Source organism: Carettochelys insculpta, chromosome 21, assembly GCF_033958435.1.
Source record: "Carettochelys insculpta isolate YL-2023 chromosome 21, ASM3395843v1, whole genome shotgun sequence".
In the NCBI taxonomy this organism is placed as follows: domain Eukaryota; kingdom Metazoa; phylum Chordata; order Testudines; family Carettochelyidae; genus Carettochelys; species Carettochelys insculpta.
The window spans coordinates 16464204-16483614 of NC_134157.1; the positions used below are offsets into that span (position 1 = coordinate 16464204).

The 19411-nt window shown below is 49.3% G+C and overlaps 1 protein-coding gene across 1 annotated transcript in view; it reads left to right on the plus strand.

The window, feature by feature from the left end:
- The first annotated feature begins 599 nt into the window (after window positions 1-599).
- The window catches only part of DBH (dopamine beta-hydroxylase), a 38105-nt gene continuing 19293 nt past the window's right edge, over window positions 600-19411 (plus strand). Inside the window, exons 1-6 of the mRNA XM_075015361.1 lie at window positions 600-980; window positions 3510-3656; window positions 6131-6388; window positions 7543-7719; window positions 9336-9438; window positions 17395-17561. Of these exons, the coding sequence (XP_074871462.1) occupies window positions 600-980; window positions 3510-3656; window positions 6131-6388; window positions 7543-7719; window positions 9336-9438; window positions 17395-17561 (1233 nt within the window). The remainder of the gene's footprint in view (window positions 981-3509; window positions 3657-6130; window positions 6389-7542; window positions 7720-9335; window positions 9439-17394; window positions 17562-19411) is intronic.

A 19411-nucleotide genomic window follows, 5' to 3' on the forward strand; every position in this document is an offset into this window, starting at 1 on the left:
CCCAAGAGAGATTCAGGTGTCACCCAGGTGATTGGCAGCATGCCCACAGCCAGCAGTGTGCATCTTTATTGGTGGTGCACATCCACGTATACCTTGGTGCATAAAAATTTATTCTGCACACAGATGGGAAAAAATTAGAGGGAACATTTACATGCACTGTGGGAATGTCTCATTTAAATCAACAGGAAAAGGCAGAAGGATCAGACCCTAAAAGAGATGTGTGAGAAACGGGGAGACAAGGAGCTGTACAGTGTTATCACAGAGGCCTTGGCAGAGATTGAGGGGTGCACAGCAGGCTGCAACTGTGGTGAGAAGGAAAGTCAGGCAGGAAAGATCAGTGTGGGGCTTGGTGAGAGCCGCTCGCAGGAAAAGAGCACTTTTCAACCCACGCCACATGATGTAAGAGAGAATAAAATCAGCCCAGTCTGGTTCAATTCTCATTGATAATGTCCATGTACAATTAGAGCCAATTAGGGTGAGGCAGAGAATGACAAGTGTTTGGCCAGAAGGTGGGGGTGGGAGGTCAAAACAACAATCCAATTTCCCAACCACCAAATGCAATTAAATTACCCAGCTTGCCCAGGAGGCCCAACACATAAATGGCAAAAGCCAGGAGTGTGAGTGCCTTTCTGCCCAGCATGCAGTCGGCCGGGAACAGGCGATCCCGCTGCTCAAGTCTCCGGCTCCGGGAGGTGGCCTCCATGTATTTCACCATGATTATGGTTTTTCTGGTGATCCTGGTGGTGGCCCTGCAAGGCACAGCTCCCCAGGAAAATTATTTCCCTTACAAGGTGCCCCTGGATCCTCAGAGTTTCCTGGAGCTCTCGTGGAATGTCAGCTACCCAGAGCAGGTGGTGCATTTCCAGCTCTTGCTCAAGGAGCCGAAATTTGGGCTGCTCTTTGGGATGTCGGACCGGGGTGAGTTTGAGAATGCCGACCTGGTTGTGCTCTGGAGTGACGGGCACAGTTCCTATTTCGGGGTAAGTTGCTTGAACTTCGCCAGGGTTCTAAGCTCATCTGCCTGTCCCAGGAGTCCCATCCTGGGGCAGTTTTTGCTCTGTCATGGGAAAGGCTTGAAACTTACCCAGTTGTGACTCCCAGTGGCGTCCATAGAGTGCTGGCTGAGTGAGTCCTTCAGGTTGGATCTGTACTATTAGCTGTGGGTGGTTAAGAGGTGCTGGCAGGTTCAGTGAGGAATATGATATAGGACTTAGAACAGAACAGAACAGAATAAGGTAGCTACTGAACCACACATGCTGTTAGACTAGCAGAGAGGAGCTAACAGCTGCTCTCATTTCTTGACCCCTGTGTCTTTATTTATATTTATTTCCCAAGTACCGAAACAGGTGGCTGGATAGCAGCAGCTACCGTATTCACCCACTACGTAGTTCACTTGGGCATTTGTCAATCACATTAAAAATTAGCCACAACTCCAGTTAATGACATCAAGAAAGGGCAAAAGTTATCATCCAGAAGGTCCCCTCCTGCTGGTCTCACTAAGCTGGATGCAAGTCAGATTTGAAGCAGTAGCAAAGATCAACAGGACATTGGAAAATACTATATGATTGACTGCTGCCGGCAGCATGGTCTTAGAAGAAACTAAACATGCAAATGTATTTTAGGGGGACAAAAAAGACAAAAGCTAGACAGGCAGCTGGAGTGCCGATTTCTGAGCTTGCTTTGATTTTGGTATTGAATATTAGCTCTTTTGTTTAATTGATTTTTCTTTCCAGCGGGTGTGTATTTGAAATAACAAATCATATGAACTCCCCGCGGGGCTTTGGGTTGGGCTCACTACAATATGTTTCAAGGTAGAAAGCAATTCTGATTTCATCCCATCAGTTTGAAATTCCAAATAAAATATTCCCTTGCAAGTATCAGTACAGAAATCTACAATAGAAGGATGAAAAGGAGGGCTTAAGCCACTTACTCCTGCTAGTTTTCTCACTAATTACCAACTAATTATCAGTGTGGGATGACCTGAATGCCACAGGTTTGCAAAGCATTGGGTTTAAAAAAGAACATAAAGGAATATTTCTAGTATGGCTTTTACATGCTTATTGTAAGATGTACAGCACTCAATTCAAAAGCACTCAGTGTCTTGACTTTCAATTCCATTTCGGTGCTTAATAGCATCTTTTACAGCTCTATGGAGACCTATAGAAATCTGTAGTCTATTGTTTCTCTCCCTGGAAGTCTTTCTTCTGGTTGTGTTTATTAGCTCTGAAAAGAGACAAATTTGCTTAACTTCTCTGCATTCTGCAATGTTAATTCACACAACAAATTTCTATGAAAACAAATGCCATTCTTGGTTCTTTATTTTCCCTTTCTTGGGACAATATGTTCAAGCAATATAATTCTACGCTTCAAGTTGAAAGGATGCCAGGCTGTCTAGTTCTTTTTATTTCTCAGACAAACATAAAATGAGATGAAATCAGTGGCTGCTCCACTGGAGTATGTGCAGTGAAATATTTCCCAATCTCCTCCTGTACCCAGGAATTGTAGGAGATGAAAAGGACATACTTCCCGAACCAGGACATACTCCCCGAACCAGGACGGTTTTAGGCCTTGATCCACTAAATCTTTAAACCCAAGATTGTTTATTGAGCCAGTTTTGCCACCTGTATATGGTGCCTAACAATATCTTACTCTTAGAGTGGTCTTGCTGAGATCACGGGCAGTATTTTAGAACAAGTTCTGGCTGCAGGTAATTAAGGTCTACTAATGCAAATAATGGCCTGCAGAGTCATGTCCATAGTCCTCCAAGGAAAGGCTGTGTCTTGATCATAGGCCAGTGGCAGCTGGTCTGTGACAAGTCTTTGAAACAAATATTTCATCATGGACAGGTGCACTATCTTCTTACATCCCCGCAGGATCTTCCTACCTCTGTGCTGCTTGTCCAAAATCTAGTCCTTTGCTCAAAGGAACACGAGCACTACTGACCCAAAAACTTAAGATACTTTTTCAAAAGTTACTAGCATCTGCTGTGCTTAGTAAATACTGTTCCTCCCCCACCCCTTCAACAATACATTTTGACTCCCTAAAAATCTTTCTGTGCCATATAAATTCTGGGTAAAATTTATGGTCACACCACTGCGCTATGGTGAAATGCCGCTGACCAATGTAATATTATTTGCATCACAGGAGCACACAGGAGCACAGTTCATGGCCCAGGACCAGTGTTCCCTGTAAACTGAGCCCTTGGGGGGCCACCCAGGAAAGATTCATGTGCCACCCTGCTGACTGGCAGATTGGCAGAGCACCCACAGCTGCACAAGCCGGCAGCATGTGTTTCTGTTGGTGGTGCACATCGGCACATGCCTTGTTGCAATTAAAATGTATTCTGAACTTGGATGGAAAAACCATTAGAGAGAACATTGGCTAGGACCCCAGTGTGCCAGCTTCCTGGGTGCACACAGAGCAAAAAGACAGGCCTGCTAAGATTGACTATCACTGGCAAACCAACCTCGCCTAACTGGTGATAAGGATTTTTTCCCCCTCCTTGGCAGGATGCATGGAGTGATGAGAGAGGGCAGGTTCACATGGATTCCCAGCAGGACTACCAGCTCCTGAAAGCACACCGAACCTCTGAGGGCCTCTACCTTGTCTTCAAAAGAGCCTTCAGCACTTGTGATCCAAAGGACTACCTTATTGAGGTACTACAGTGCCCAGCCATGGGCAGAGGCAAAGCACCAGCTAAGCTGTTCTCTGGTTTACAAAATGGGCTGCTCACTTGACTCCTCTGTCCCGCAGGTGGACAGGTGCATTGGGATCACTTACCACTGAGAGAGCAGTACTGAACTGCTAACGGATGGGTGAAATTCTGAAGTCAATGGCAAAAAGTCCATTGGTACCTTATAGACTAACAGATTTTTTGGTGCCTAAGCTTCATGCATCTGACGAAGTGGGTCTTTGCCCACGAAAGCTTATGCTCCAAAAAAATTCTAGTCTATAAGGTGCCACAGGACTTGTTGTTTTTGCGGATACAAACTAACATGGCTACGCCGCTGATAAAAAGTCCATTGGCTTCACTGGGTTCAGGATTTCGTCCAGTGTGTGCTCTGGTGATGTTTAAGTATCTGTGGTCTAGTGGTTAGAACTCTGGGTCAAAAGTCAGCAAGACCAGGGCTCTGGATTGAAAGTTAGGGTGTTTTGGCTTCTGATTGTGTTTACACTGGTGTACATTAAGAGTAACTCCATTGAAATCAGTGAATTATGCTTGTGTAAAAGGGTGTGGTATCAGAATCAGGCCTCTGGTTGTGGCACTGACTTGCTGTGTGAATGCAGACATGTGGCCTCACCCCTCTGTGATTCAGGTGTACAAACAGAGATACTACTTGCACCGTGGGAGGTACAAAGGGTTAATTCACTAATGAAAAGACCCTTGGAGGAAAGGGGCTTGGATTGGCTCAAAGGAGCTAGATACGTATAAAGTCTGGTTGTTGGATGTTGCATTTGTGCCCTTGTATTGTGGAGGGCCTTGTGTTTTTGACTGCTGCTCATGGGTCAATGGCCTCTCAACTCTCTTGGAAGGAATCAGAACATGAGACTACATCTTGAATACACACACTGATGGTTGTTAGGGAACAATAGCACTCACAGCACAGGCACCATTTTATCCTTAATTCCCATCCCACCCAGCCCTGCAAAAATGCAGAAAACTACATCTTTTTAAAGCTCCCCAACCCACCAACAACCCCACCCGAGTGAATTTGGACCCCACAAAAAGGACACATGCCAGAGAGTCCAGGAAGCCCAATCGGGCCTTTGCTATGACTACTGCTTGTACGGGGAAAGTGCTCAGATACCCCTGTCATGGGCAGCAATATAAAGATGATTAGATAGAAAGGTAGATCAAGTGCTTGCCTCATTGGCACTCACAGTTCAGCTGTTTGGCCCCACACACACACACACGCACGCACGCACGCACGCACGCACGCACGCACGCACGCGCGCGAGAGTAAAACAAACAATTGAAAATCAACAGTTCATCGACACACTTCCCAGTTTTTTGTCTGAACGGGTCTATTTGGCACATGCCTGTAAGAGAACATCAGCGCCCCATCCCTTTGAAGAGGAAGACTTCTACTGCTGTCACTTCTGAGATTTCACTCGCAGTTACGAAAGCCACCTGCAGCTCTCTGTAAGTCTCCATAAAATGTAGATTTCACCCGGGTCCCACTGCACTCTGCCACTTAGCACAGACACCTTAGTGCTATTTAGATGCATTTTCTACATCATTCCACATCACAATGTGCAGCCAAAACCCATGGAAAGCAACAGGAGTCTTTTCACTGGCTGTCGTTGGATCAGACTCCCCTAACAACAACTTTGTCTCTGAGTGTGTGAGCGTATGTGTGAATAAATGAGAAAGAGGGAGACTGACAGAGAGAGCCTTATGTTTAGGGAGGGGGAATGGTATACAGGTTGAACCTCTCTCATCCGGCACACTTGGGACCCGACCAGTGACAGACAAGAGAATTTGTTAGACCATCGGAAGTCAATATGGTCTAGCACATTACCAACACTTTCACTGCTTATTGGGCTCTTAGAAGACATTTAGGGATAAATTACAGCTAAATAACAGCACAGAACACTGAGAGCCAGGACGGGTGACTGTAAACAAACTTTATGGAACCACGGGAAACTTGGCCACATCCATGATAAGTGGGCATCCGGCTACCTAAAATCATGCTGGTTTACAGCTTTTGCCACATGAGTGAATCCAGGTCTAGAGAGGCTCAACCTGTAGTTCACTGTTAATATACAGGCATTAATTTATTATATCTAGAAAAGAGCTGGAATTGTCATAAACCGATACACCCCGAATAAAGTAATTAAAACTATCTAAAGTGATAGTCAACTGCCTCTGACTGGGGACTAATGCTATGAAATAATCGCAGCTAAATTCCCCTAAATCTGTGATGTCATTCTAAGCAGCTCCCTGCACAACATGGCAGTGACAGACAGATATAAAATAACAGTAGGCCTCCAAACTGGCCTGGCTTGGAAAGGTAGCATCACCCTGCCTAACTCATTCCATCTCAAAGGGCATTAAAATTGGCACAGGCATTCTAATGTTCTGCAAGATCTCCCCTGCTGGGCCAGCCCCCTTTGTCTTTCATTTCAGGATGGCACCGTGCACCTTATCTATGGGATCCTCGAAAAACCAGTCCGTTCTCTCCAAGCAATCAACATCTCTGCCATATACAAGGGGCTGCAGAGGGTGCAGCTGCTGAAGCCCAACATCAGTACCCCTGAACTGCCCAGGGATGTGAAGACCATGGAGATAAGAGCCCCTAACGTGGTCATTCCCAGCCAGGAGACCACCTATTGGTGCTATATGGTGGAGCTTCCAGACGGCTTCCCGAGACATCACATTGTCATGGTAAGGAGGAAGAAAGCCTTCTCTGAAGAACTGGGGTATTTCCCCTGGAGCTAATCCCCTAAACTCAGGCAAGTTGTCTCCATGCCCTTAACACCCAGTGGAGGTGTTCCTCTGTTTTGTCCTTCCTTGGCCAGTATCCTGAACACACAGTCCTCTCCGTGCTCCAAAGCCCATCTTTGAGTTCTCAAGGTAGCACATTCCAGAAGATACTTTTAGAGACACCAACCACACGGCAGCTTCCCTGTGGCTTGTTATCTTCACACCCAGCCTCCTTCTGTGACCTTTCTCCTAAAGACAATGTTCACTAGGGTTGACTGGCTGCAAAATCCAAAGATCACAGGCTTCTCAGCAGGCTAGCAGGAGGTGGGAACTTTGTGGACAGGAGCACCACTCTGCTTTCTTGAATTGTCTAGGCAGTAGGTACAACAGCAATGGCATGTCTGGAAAGGAAGTGTCAGATGCATTATTAGATTCTGGACACATGATTTAACATTTGGAAAACACATTCCACCCGGATTGTCAGTTGGATACATTTTCCTTCACTTCCTGTCTTTAACCATTGTCTGTCATTGCTGGTCCTTGTTAAACAGCTTCCATGTTCTGCATCAAAGGTGACTGCGTTTCAGTGGTGGATGAGCAACAAACCTGTATCATCAACATCCAGGCACATTTAGTTTGTAAAGCGTTTTGAGATCTACTCTCTGGATACTGAACAGAAACAGGGATAGGATGGTGATCGGTGCTTTAGATCAGGGCTCAGCAACCTTTCTGAGGCCATGTGCCGAAACCTGACCTTCTGGCCTCTGCGTACAGTCCAAGTGCCAGTCATACTTTTTCAAGTCACTAATAGTCCTACTTGCAACAGCTTCATTCATGAATAATTAAGAGGCACAGATTTACTGTTTAGATGGTGGTTGGTACCGTTAGCTGGTCTTTTGTTAATCCACAGGCAGTCTGGCTTGGAGCATGCTCCCAGCTTCATAAGAGAAGAGGGCCAGGGCTGAACTCCCGCTGCATGTGCCGATGAAAATCATCTCCTGTGCCATTCTTGGCATGCGTGTTGGGGGGTTGCTGAGCCCTGCTTTAGATAATTGCAGGGTCACTATCCTCCATTATTGACACTCATGCCTTCTTCTCGGATCCATCTTTTGCAGTATGAGCCAGTGGTCACAGCAGGCAATGAAGCTATAGTCCATCATATGGAAGTGTTCCAGTGTGCTGCAGAATTCGACAGCTTTCCACACTACAATGGGCCCTGTGACTCCAAGATGAAGCCTGACCGACTGAACTACTGCAGACATGTGCTTGCAGCGTGGGCCATGGGAGCTCAGGTGTGCAAATAAAGGAGTGGCTGGTGCACTGATTTTCACTCTCACGTTGGGTGCATGTTCCATTTGTCCCTCCTTCGTATTAGAGATGAATCGGAACTCCACCCTGAACACCCCCTGCAGCTTGTGGGACTGCAGGTCTAGATCTTGGTATTGGGGTTTGGGTTCAGCCTTGCTGCATATCCCCTCCCCCCCCAGACAGGTGAACCTCATGCATGGGCCAGATGCTCACTCAGTTCCACTGACATGAAAGCTGCGTCTACACGTGCACGCTACTTCGAAGTAGCGGCAGTAACTTCGAAATAGCGCCCGTCACGTCTACACGTGTTGGGCGCTATTTCGAAGTTGAAATCGACGTTAGGCGGCGAGACGTCGAAGTCGCTAACCCCATGAGGGGATGGGAATAGCGCCCTACTTCGACGTTCAACATCGAAGTAGGGACGTGTAGACGATCCGCGTCCCGCAACATCGAAATAGCGGGGTCCTCCATGGCGGCCATCAGCTGGGGGGTTGAGAGATACTCTCTCTCCAGCCCTTGCGGGGCTCTGTGGTCACCGTGGGCAGCAGCCCTTAGCCCAGGGCTTCTGGCTGCTGCTGCTGCAGCTGGGGGTCCGTGCTGCATATACAGGGTCTGCAACTAGTTGTTGGCTCTGTGTATCTTGCACTGTTTAATGAAAGTGTGTCTGGGAGGGGCCCTTTAAGGGAGCGACTTGCTGTTGAGTCCGCCCCGTGACCCTGTCTGCAGCTGTGCCTCGCTCCCTTATTTCGATGTGTGCTACTTTGGCGTGTAGACGTTCCCTCGCAGCGCCTATTTCGATGTTGGGCTGAGCAACGTCGAAGTTGAACATCGACGTTGCCGGCCCTGGAGGACGTGTAGACGTTATTCATCGAAATAGACTATTTCGATGTCGCAACATCGAAATAAGCTATTTCGATGTTGGCTGCACGTGTAGACGTAGCCGAACAGAGCTGTGACAGTTTGTACCAACTGAGGGTCTCTCTCATGTGCAGGGTTGTCACTTGATGAGGGCGGGGCCTTGGGCAACCCCTCCCCATGCCCCACTTCTCCCCTGCTCCGCCCTCACCTCACCCGGTCCCCCCTTCCCCCAGCATCAGGGTCCAGGGTCTACCTGGGGGTGGGGGTTGTGCACGGCAGCAGCAGGGGGTCTTCTCCCCCACGTACCAGGTGGGTGGTGGGAGTGGCAGCCTGCCCCACTCTCACCACCAGCGTGATGAGCATGGGTTGGGGGAGGCAGCAACCTCCTCCTGCTCCTGCTCCTTCTACCTCTGCCACTGCACAACCCCCAGCCCCAGGTAATTCTCCCTTCTCCCATCCATAAGATGACTGGGATAAGCTGCCACAGGACCCCCAACAGTGCAGGGACCGGGGCAGCTGCCCCACCTCATCCTATGGCTCTGCCCATATGCATGCAGTGTAAGTGTGGCAGACGCCTACCCGTTCCCACAGCCTTTCGGGACGGTACCCCCAAGTCCACCGCACACAGCTGTGAGCCAGAGAGCGACCACTGCCTCACATCCTTCCCCGCCAGCTTCTTCTGCCCGGCTCCATGTCGCAGCAGTGCACAGTCCCCTCACAGGCTCTCCTCTCCTGCTTCCAGGCTTTCTACTACCCAGAAGAAGCAGGACTTGCCTTTGGTGGTCCCGGATCCTCCAGATATTTACGGCTTGAGGTTCATTATCACAACCCCCTGGTGTTCAAAGGTAAGAAAAGCCTTCACAGACCTCGGGCTGGGACCAGAGACTCCTGTATGGGGCCAGCACAGCCCGGAGAAATCTGTAACCCAAGGGGTTAAAAAACAAACTATAGACACTCTTCAGCTGCCTGCGACCCTGGCACCAACACCCTGAGGTCCCAGACCACTCCTGGGTTGGTCTCCCCTGGGAGGGCAGATGGCACAGCACAGCACGGCAGCAAACCTCCCAGGCTCATTCCTTGGGAAGGGAGCTCCTGTCCCCCCCAGGATCTAACTGCCCCTACTTGCACAGCTCAGGGAGAGAGATGCCAGGCTGCAACTTGGATAGAACTGCTTTAGTTAGAGGCAGCCGGAATCTAAAGCCTTGCTGGGCCCCTGGGCAAGGTGTGTGTGTGGAGGGGGCAGTTCTGCATTCCCAGAAGGGGCGGGGCCTCAGGCAGAAGAGGCAGGGTTGGGAACAGCCAGCTCTCAGACCTGCCTGGGGCATGTTGCATGGAGTTCTGGCCCTGCCTCAAAGGGCTTGGGGCTCCGGCTGCTGCCACTCCAGCAGTTGCAGCAGAGGCAGTCACGAGCCACCAGCTCTTTTGAACAGCCGGCACCAGGGCAACTGCCCCCTTTGCTGCATCCCCATCGGCAGGTCTGGCAACAGCTGGGGCATAGACCTCGGTCTGCACAGTCACTGGAAAGCCGTCGGAAGCCAGCTCCTACCCAGATCCCTGCAGAGCCCAGCCCAGTGGAGCTCCTTAGCAGGTCTCCCTGAGGGACACAGGCAAAGTGAGCCCTTTCTTTTACGACCTGCTAGCTAGATCCTGCTGATACCAGCCTAGGGCTTGGTATTTATAACCCAGCTGAAGCCAGGAAATACAGGGGATCTCATGCAAAGGCCCTGCCTGTGAGACTTCCAGCGCGAGAGGAGAAGTTTGGTCTGGAGCTGAAGCTCGCCAGCGTTGTCTGGCTTGGCTTGTGCTCTGTGTCTGGCTTGGCTTGTGCTCTGCCTCGTACCCTGCAGGCTGCCAACCTGCCAAGCAGTCTGGCACCATTAAGCCCACTGGCCGGCTCCAGTCCAGGGCTGCAGCAGCCAGTGTTGGGTGCAAAGAGACCTTTCAGAACTGGGCTGAGAAGCCCTGGGAGAACTGTTGAACTGCCTTCACTATGCCTGACTCAAAGCAAAGTTGTTAACCCCTCACACTGGCATGTTCCTATCTGCACCTTTCGTCAGAGTCTTCCCAAACAACAGGAAGCCCATAAACTTGGAGGGTTCAGGCAGCTAATTGCCAAATCCAATGCAATAAAATCAAAGCAGACAAAACAAGTCTGCACAGAAGCAAGATGGCAGCACCACCTGTTAAGTGTTAGAAGTCACTTTCCGGTGGTCTACATGAAATAGCTCCCAGCTTAGAATAGCCTCATTATGAACAGGTATCCTGGCTTGGAATAAATAACAAGAGCATAAATGGTCAATACTGTGCGCTTGCTTTACCTTAGCAATGAGGAGCTGAAAAATGCTCATACAATTAATTTAGCTGCCCAATCCCCGATGAGGCAGAGCAGCATTATTAGCCCCATTTCACAGATAGGAAAACTAAGGCACAGAGTGGTTAAATAAACTGGCCAAAAAAGTCACACAGCGGCAAAAAGAGACCCTAGGAGCAATGGTTATTACCTTTGGACAAAGCAACCTCAGAATCAGGCTATACAGGCTTTTCCTCATGCTCAAGTATTCATAGGGACTTATGGCTGTATTATCTCAGCTCCTTGTCTCTGTGAGGTGCCATCCTTCCCATTGTATAGCTGCAGACCTGATGTGTAAAGAGGCTGAGGGACTTACCCGAGGTGCCACAAGAAGCACATGCCTAAGCCAATACTTTAAAGTGCAGGTCCTGCTAGACTAATCCTATAACCACTAGTCACCACTAGTGACTAGACCATCCTTCCTGCCTCTGGGGTGTGAAAACATCTTCCGGTCCCAAGTATGCAAACTCTTGGTCTCCCTGCCTTCCGCCCCACCCCTCACCCTGCCGCCACACTGCTTTCAAACACCAGGGTTGAATTTCATTCTCGAGGGAGCAGGCTAGGTGGGAGTGGGATGGGGGAGATGTTTTTAGAGTGAATAAATAGCATTTCTTGATAAGTTTGACAGTCGACACATTTTTAAAAAAATGCCGCTAAATTACCAAATTTCTGCATTTACATCAAATCAAATCACTCCACAAATATCCCAGAGTATTTTTAGGAGGCCAGAGCATATGTACTGCAGATCAATCACATGACATTCCAAGACTCGAGAAGCAACATGTCTATAAATATGCCGCTCGCTCCTTTCATTATTTTAACTGCTTTTTCCCTTTAACCAATAACATCACCCCATTTATTCTTACCCGTTTGATGAATCCAACCCAGAGACAAGTTCTTATAAATAAGTCCGAGCTCTCTCAGCTCCAGCTACCCTGGCCTTTCCCTTTACAGCTCAAATCTGAAAAACGTGCCAAGGGGGAAAACCATTGTAGCTAACTTTGTTTTTGCTATTCAGAGAACCCAGGAGTCCTGACTCCCATGCTCTTGCTGTTAGAAAATAGGTATGCTGGATTGCCTGTATAAGCCTATACTTAGGTATGTTAACAAAGGATCAATATCAGTCTATCAGTCTGAGGCCTTGTAAACCAGTAAGGAAGGTAAATTTCATATCAGTCATTAAACCTTAATTTGATGTTTGTCTGGTAAGGACCTACTCCCCATTTCTTTATTGTTTGTATGTCTGGTTCATAGAATCATATAACACTGGGACTGGAAGGGACCTCGAGAGGCCATCGAGTCCAGCCCCCTGCCCCAATGGCAGGACCAAGTACTATCTAAGCCATCCCTGATAGACATCTATCTAACCTGTTCTTAAATATCTCCAGTGATGGAGATTCCACAACCTCCCTTGGCAATTTATTCCACTGTTTGACGGCCCTGACAGTTAGGAACTTTTTCCTAATGTGTAACCTAAACCTCCCTTGCTGCAGTTTAAACCCATTGCCTTTTGTTCTATCCTCAGAGGCCAAGAAGAACAAGTTTTCTCATTCCTCCTTATGACTCTCTTTTAGATACCTGAAAACCGCTATTATGTCTCCCCTCAATCTTCTCTTTTCCAAACTAAACAAGCCCAATCCTTTCAACCTGTTTTCATAGGTCACATTCTCTAGACGTTTAATCATTCTTCTTGCTCTTTTCTGGACCCTCTCTAGTTTCTCCACATCTTTTTTGAACTGCAGTGCCCAGAACTGGACACAATACTCCAGCTGAGACCTAACCAGCGCAGAGCAGAGCAGAAGAACGACTTCTCGTGTCTTGTCTGGTTCTGTGATTGTTTCCATTTCCTGTACAGCTAATTGTTCTGGGTGATAAACCAGAGGTGGAAAATTACCCAAAACGTTACTTGAGTAAACGTGCAGCTGCTTTCACTTCTGGGCACTTGAGTACAACAAAGATGTGATGTGTTTGCACGTGCACATACTTTTACTCAAGTAGTTTCCCATAGGGATACCAGTGACTTGTACTTAAGTACATTCACCCAAAAGCGGCTGTACTTTTACTCAAGTAACTTTTGGGGTACTTTTCTCACCTCTGGGGTAAACCAGTTAATGTGGTGGGATGCAACTGGTTAGAGAATCATGTTGTAATATGTTAGGATTGGCTAGTTTAATTCAGTACAGGTTGACCCTCTCTCGTCCAGCAGTCTTGGGACCTGTCCAGTGCCAGATGAGAGAATTTGCCGGATGACAGGAGGTGAATATTTTCTAGCACAGTACCAACACTTCCAATGCTTACTAAGCTCTTAGAAATCATTGAGAGGTAAATTACAGATAACAGCACAGAACACTGAGAGCCAGGACTGGTGGTTGGAAACAAACTTTCTGGGACCATGGGAAGCTTGGCCACACCCATACTAAGTGGTCATCCAGCTAACTAAAACCATGTTGGATTATGGAGTTTGCTGGACAAGAGGTTTCTGGATTAGAGGGGTTAAGACAGTAGCATGATTGGTTAAGGTCTACCTGAGACTATTACTATATACATGGGGTCAAACAGGAAGTAGGTCGGAAAAACAAGGGAAAAAGGAATGGACCCTTGGTTCATGCTTGTGGGAAGCTAACCCCAATAAACATTTGATTGTTTGCATCTCTGAATTTCAGGAATCACTGTTCTCTCTTCATGTGAGAAGGACCAGAGAAGGGGGAGGGTAAAAGAATAAACCCTCTCACACCTGCTTTAATCACCAGTTGCTGTGTGGGTAGGGGTAGAGTAGAGAATAGCTGTGGGTCTCCCTGTTGGCATTGCTTCACCTACTGCTATACTGTTCTTTACTCTTCCAGGAACAACGTAAATGCGGAGCACAGTGTAACTGGTTCCACATGAGCCATACAATGAGGCTGTAACCCTAGACCTACAGATCCAAAAGCATGAGCATAATACCTGGTCTAAAGGTCTAAGTCTTTCAGCTTGAAGCAGTCATCAATCCTTCATCTCTGATGCGTCCCACTCACCAGCAGGCAGATTACCCCAGTATCACTCCAACCTGCTGGAGGTTTGTCTTGCTCCTACCCACCCAGCTGCCAGCATGGGTGCAATTTCTCCTTTTTATCCCCATTGTTGGAGAGGAAGAGCCTTCCATGGGGAAGGGTTCTGTGAGCTCATCTGGACAAGCCCACCCCAGACAGCCTCCCCAGGGGATTGTCTGTATTTTCAACCATCCTTCCAGAAGGGCTGGTCAATGCTGTGCACTTGCTTTACCTTAGTGGTGAGGAGCTGAACATACTCATACAATTAATTTAGCCTCCCAATCCCCTGATGAGGTAGAGCAGCATTATTAGCCCCATTCCACAGATAGGAAAACTAAGGCACAGAGCAGTTAAAAATTTCCTGTGCAAATCAGCCAGCAGGATTGTGCCATTCTTAATCCATTTCCCTCCACTCTTGGGATGAGGGCCTGGGTTCCACTTAAAAGATTTGCTGGCATGGCAATGCTGCTTAGAGATGTGATTTTTTTCTTTTAACACAAACCTAGTCCAACAAATCTCCTACTGTAGGCAAAGTTCTACCAGTAACATTCAATATACCAATTTCACTAAGTAGTTTATTGTGTTTGGGGAACTGGTGTAAACTGTACTGGCAAACTCTCTCTTTTTTGGTATGAGCCACGTCCCCACTGTGGATTGCAGGGGGGGAGGGTTTTACTGCTGAATCTCTACCTGCAAAGCTTTTCGAGTATAGACAGGGCTCAGTGTGTTGTCACCACCAGTCAATGAATGGAGTGAATAGGAATCATGGTCTGCACACTGCACCTCGAGAGGTTTTTCTAAGAAAAGCATCAAACCAGCCTGCTGCAAATCTGACTCAGACCCTGTCCCCTCACATGGACCTTCCTGTTGTGTTCCAGAAAGAAGGACTTGCGCACAAGCACTGACTGCAGAATAGTTCTACTTTTCCCAGAGCTGAGACCCGTTTTTCCGCTCAGATCAGTTTGCAAAGGGTTAGGCCAGGATCAGAGACCAAAGGGGGTCTTCTGCAGTGACGTTTCACTAAGGCTTTGTCTACGTTGCCAACTAAATGACAAAGCTTCTTGGAAGGGTCTATCTACACTACCCAGGAGATCGACCTGGTCAGGATCGATCTTCCGGGGTTCAATTTCATGCACCTTGTGAGGATGCGCAAAATCAAATGATCAGGGATCCCTGTGCTCCCCGGTCTCGCGACGAGTAAGGGAGGTCGACAGGAGAGTTTCTCCCATCAACCTCCCTCAGCGAGGACAGCCAGGTAAGTCAATCATAGATACGTCAATTCCAGCTACACAATTGCCATAGCTGGAACTGTGTATCTACAATCGACTTTAAGGTCTAGTGTAGACCTGCCCTCAGTCACAGGTACTTAAATCCCCTCTCCCACCCACTCCAAGACAGAAGTTTGCTCTGTCAAGTGGCCTTGTAAACAGCTCTGACAACATGATCCCCCGATCCTGCTCTTAGGGGGTGGAAGTATTTCATTGGCAAAAGTGCCAACAAACAGTGCTTACGCTGCTCAGGTTTTAGCAACACGAGCTGCACAGTGTAGTGTAGACAAAGCCTTAGAGACCAGCCGGTGCATCTTCTGTTAATGACAGCCTGGGGCAGAACCCTCAGCAGAGCGGAAGATGTTGCATCATCGTAGAGAGTGCACATTTCACTGTCCTTAATCTCCATAATTTCTTCTCCTCCTCCACCTCAGCACTAGAGAATGAATACAACAGCTCACGCCCTGGCTCTCTCTCTCTCACTCTCACACACACTTGCTCACACGCCTCCACCACCAGTAACAACATAGTCTCTGTTTTTGTAACAGCCACGCGAGTAGAACAGATACAATCTGAAATTCCCATCCTCCAAAGGCACTCTCAGGCCAGTGGCTCTGGGCTCTTTATCATTTGCTCATCCAAAGCTCCACCCCTGCAGGACAGATTGCACTAAGCAAAGTTCCTAGCACAGCCAAACTACACACAACTATCCACCTGGGAGAAGGGATGGCAGAGGAGAGAGAGATGCTAGTCATGCTGCTTCATCCATCAACAGATGCTCATGTACCACAAATACAAGGACCTGAATGGCATAAAAGGGAACCCCCTAAAGGCCCTAGCAGTAAGTAACACACCCCCTAGGTGATTCAGCTGGAGTCAGTCCAGATTCTCAGGGCAAATTCAGGTAAGTGGTGAATTCTGGATCACTCACGTCTAGCCTCAGGAAGGGCGACTCTGCTCTCTTTTCATGCTAGGCAGTTACCTGAAGGCAGGACAGCAATTTTAGGGATTAATTTGTGAGGGAACCTCGTTGTAATGAGGGGGATGCTCAGAGCTGGGGAAGAAGCCAGGAGATGATGGATTCACATAGGTGCTGCATTCCAGCCCAGGGCACTACAGAGCATAGAGCAAGCACCCTGTCCTTCCAACACCACCTGACTCGACTCTCAGGCTAGGCTGGGTCCGGACCAGTTTGATGGGGCACAAGAGAAGCACAGGGTATAAAAAAGCCCCATCTCCAGCAGGCTACTTACTGGTCTCGGTAACTGGGGGAAGGCTCTCCCCAGCCACAGGAGAGAACAGAGCCCTGCCATTGCAGTGGGTCAGAAGGAGCCGGGCTTTGGGACCACACAGGGCAACACGGAAACACAAGGAACCCTCTGATTCTTCTGCCTGAGATACTGACACACTGTGGGTCCCTGCATGGCCGACGTGGGGTCTTTGGCAGGGACCTAACCCACTTCCAGCGTGCAGGCCAGTGCAGCTTTCCCAGGTTGCACTGGGAAGTCAGCTGCCCCCCCAAAAGGCAATCGCAGCTTACATCTCTTACCGAGCCAGTGGGACTCCAGCTGTCATTTGCATCTCAGTCCCAGGCTGGTTCCTGCCCGGCTTTTGGGCCAGTGAAGCCATACGTTAGCCCTCACTCAGGCTGGAGTGTTGGGCTACACACTGGGATAAAGGTTTAGCCCAGATTGTCCCAGTGCAGCACTAGGCTGGGTCTCGAAAAGGCAGAGAAGGGAGAGACTTCTCACCGCTGGGTCCAAACTGAGCTCAAGGGTCTCATCAAATTCTGCTTCCCGAACATACTCCCACCCGCTGCGGCTGCTCCTGGCCTTCCAAAGACATTCCTGTACGAGTCCCTCATCTCCTCTGGCTACCCCAGAAGCAGTCAGTCCCCGGGCTTGAGACAGGTATTCAGAGACCATTTAGTCCAGTGTCGCTGCTGGTGCAACCGCCTAAGGAGAGAAGGGATTCTAACAGGTTTTGTAAAATGCTAACCCTAGTATGAGGCACGAACGCAGCCAGCCAGCAAATGGAAGAACTGAGCTGCTTTCCTGACGCTTCCCTCACTGAGCTTTAATTTTTCACGTCTGACATTTCCCCCCAAGTACCATTTGCAATATGGTGTCATGTGGTGTCCTCTTGCCACGCCAGGTCGCCACGACTCCTCAGGGATTCGCCTCTACTACACAGCCACGCTGCGACGCTACGATGCCGGCATTATGGAGCTGGGCCTGGTCTACACGCCGGTAATGGCCATCCCGCCTGGGGAAACCGCTTTCCTCCTCAAGGGGTACTGCACCGATAAATGCACCCGCGTGGTGAGTATGCCAGGGCCTGGCAGAGGCCACACAAGCTCTTCCACCTCTCTGCCAAGAGAGGCCCGGGGCTTGTGTTTACTTGAATGAGAAGATTAAGTTTTAGGGAGGAACCGGCCAGTTCATAGCTTCTTCTCTGTACCATATGCACATCGTGCCTCAGATGGCAGGAGACCAGGATTCATTGCCGAGCTTGGTCCATGGGTTGGATCATTAGTTTCTGGGGCCAGGTACTGACGGAGTAAGTAGCTGTTGCCCAGTATGACTACAGCAGTGGGCCCCAACCTTGTCAATAACATGGCACACTTCAGTGCAACAAAAAATTCCAAGGAAAGCCCCACTTTTTTCAGCTGAATCAATGGCTCATAAATGTCTCGTTTACTGACATTTACTACGGCGGCGGTCTTACGAGAGAGGTTTGCAATACAGCTGTGCGTGCAACAAGCTAAACAAAGATCAAGTGGGATGTTGAATTGCTCGCAGGGTGGGGAGGCAGGTCCAGAGAGCAGGTTCCTCTTCCTGCCAGCCCACTGGAGCTGGGATGGGGCATTTAAACTGCATCCCACTCCAACAGCCTCCTGTCCTCCTTCCCTCCCACCTTGCCGCAGCAGTGAGAGGAAGTGGGCTCCCTGCCAGCCCTTTCAGCTGGGAAGCAGCATTGCAGCTGCCTCCTGGCATGAACGGGCTCCTGTGGGGTTGGCATTTTCCCTCACAGCAGCTCTGCAAAGAGCCGTCACAGGGAAAATTGACCAACCCCCTGCCAGGTGGGACTCTGGCAGCTTCCCATTTGAGCCCCAGCTGGCATGGGATACATCAGTTCTCCCCTCCCGCCCACTGTGGTTCTGCAAATTGCCACAGCGGGGGGAAATGGATGAAATTTCACAGCACACTTGGACGGTTCTTGCGGTGAGCCAGTGTTGAGCACCTCTGGTCTAGAGTCATGATCTGCCACGTAGTGCTCGGAAGAAAGCAACGCAGGAATGAAAGATGTTGCAGCAACTTGGGCTCTTTTATGCTGCCATGAGGTGCCCCCGCCCAGATCTGCTGACGGGGGTGGGAGGCAAACGGGCAACAGCCTGGTGATTCTCAAGGGCCTGGAGCTCTGGCCGAGGCTGCTGCTACTATGGCCGTAGCCCCAAGCCCTTTACATTGCTGCCAGAGCACCACGCGGCACACTCGGGGGAGCTCTAAGGGGCAGTGTGGCACGCTCCAGGCTGCAGTAAGGTTGGCTGCTCCAGCCCCCATCCCTTCTGGCAGCACAGAGCCCCCCGCCCCTTACTCAGAGGCCTGGTGTGGCTGTCAGCTTCCCTGCCCCTACCTAACAACAGAGGTGGCTTTGCACCACTGAGGGACATCTCTTTCCCATGCCCCGTCAGGCATGGTCTCTCTCCCCGGCAGACAGAGGTGCAAGGGGAGGTTGAAGCGATTGGCCACAGATCCGAGGACAGAACAGGAACAGGAACACCGGCGTTCCTGGCTCCCAGCCCTTTAGTCAGGCTGTAGTGTTTTAATCTAAACATGGTGCTAGGTGAGTGGGAATTAAAACTGCCCCTTGGGCTCTCAACACATGCACGCCTCATCCGAGCCTCTTATTTGAGCTATAAACAGCAGGAGACTGACAAGCAGCGACATGACCTTGTGTCACAAGCTGAGGCCTGTGTGGTCTGATATCAAAGTTCCTGCGGCAGCAGCGTGTACCACAGGTGTCCTGGCATGGCATTCCTCCTCCTGGTGAAGCCCCCGGGTGTACAACGTGCTGCTCCTCTCACTTCCTTGCAGTCACAGTGCTGCCAGCATCTAATTCACTTCCTGACAAAATTCTTGTGGGGACAGGAGCAACCCCACATTCCAGC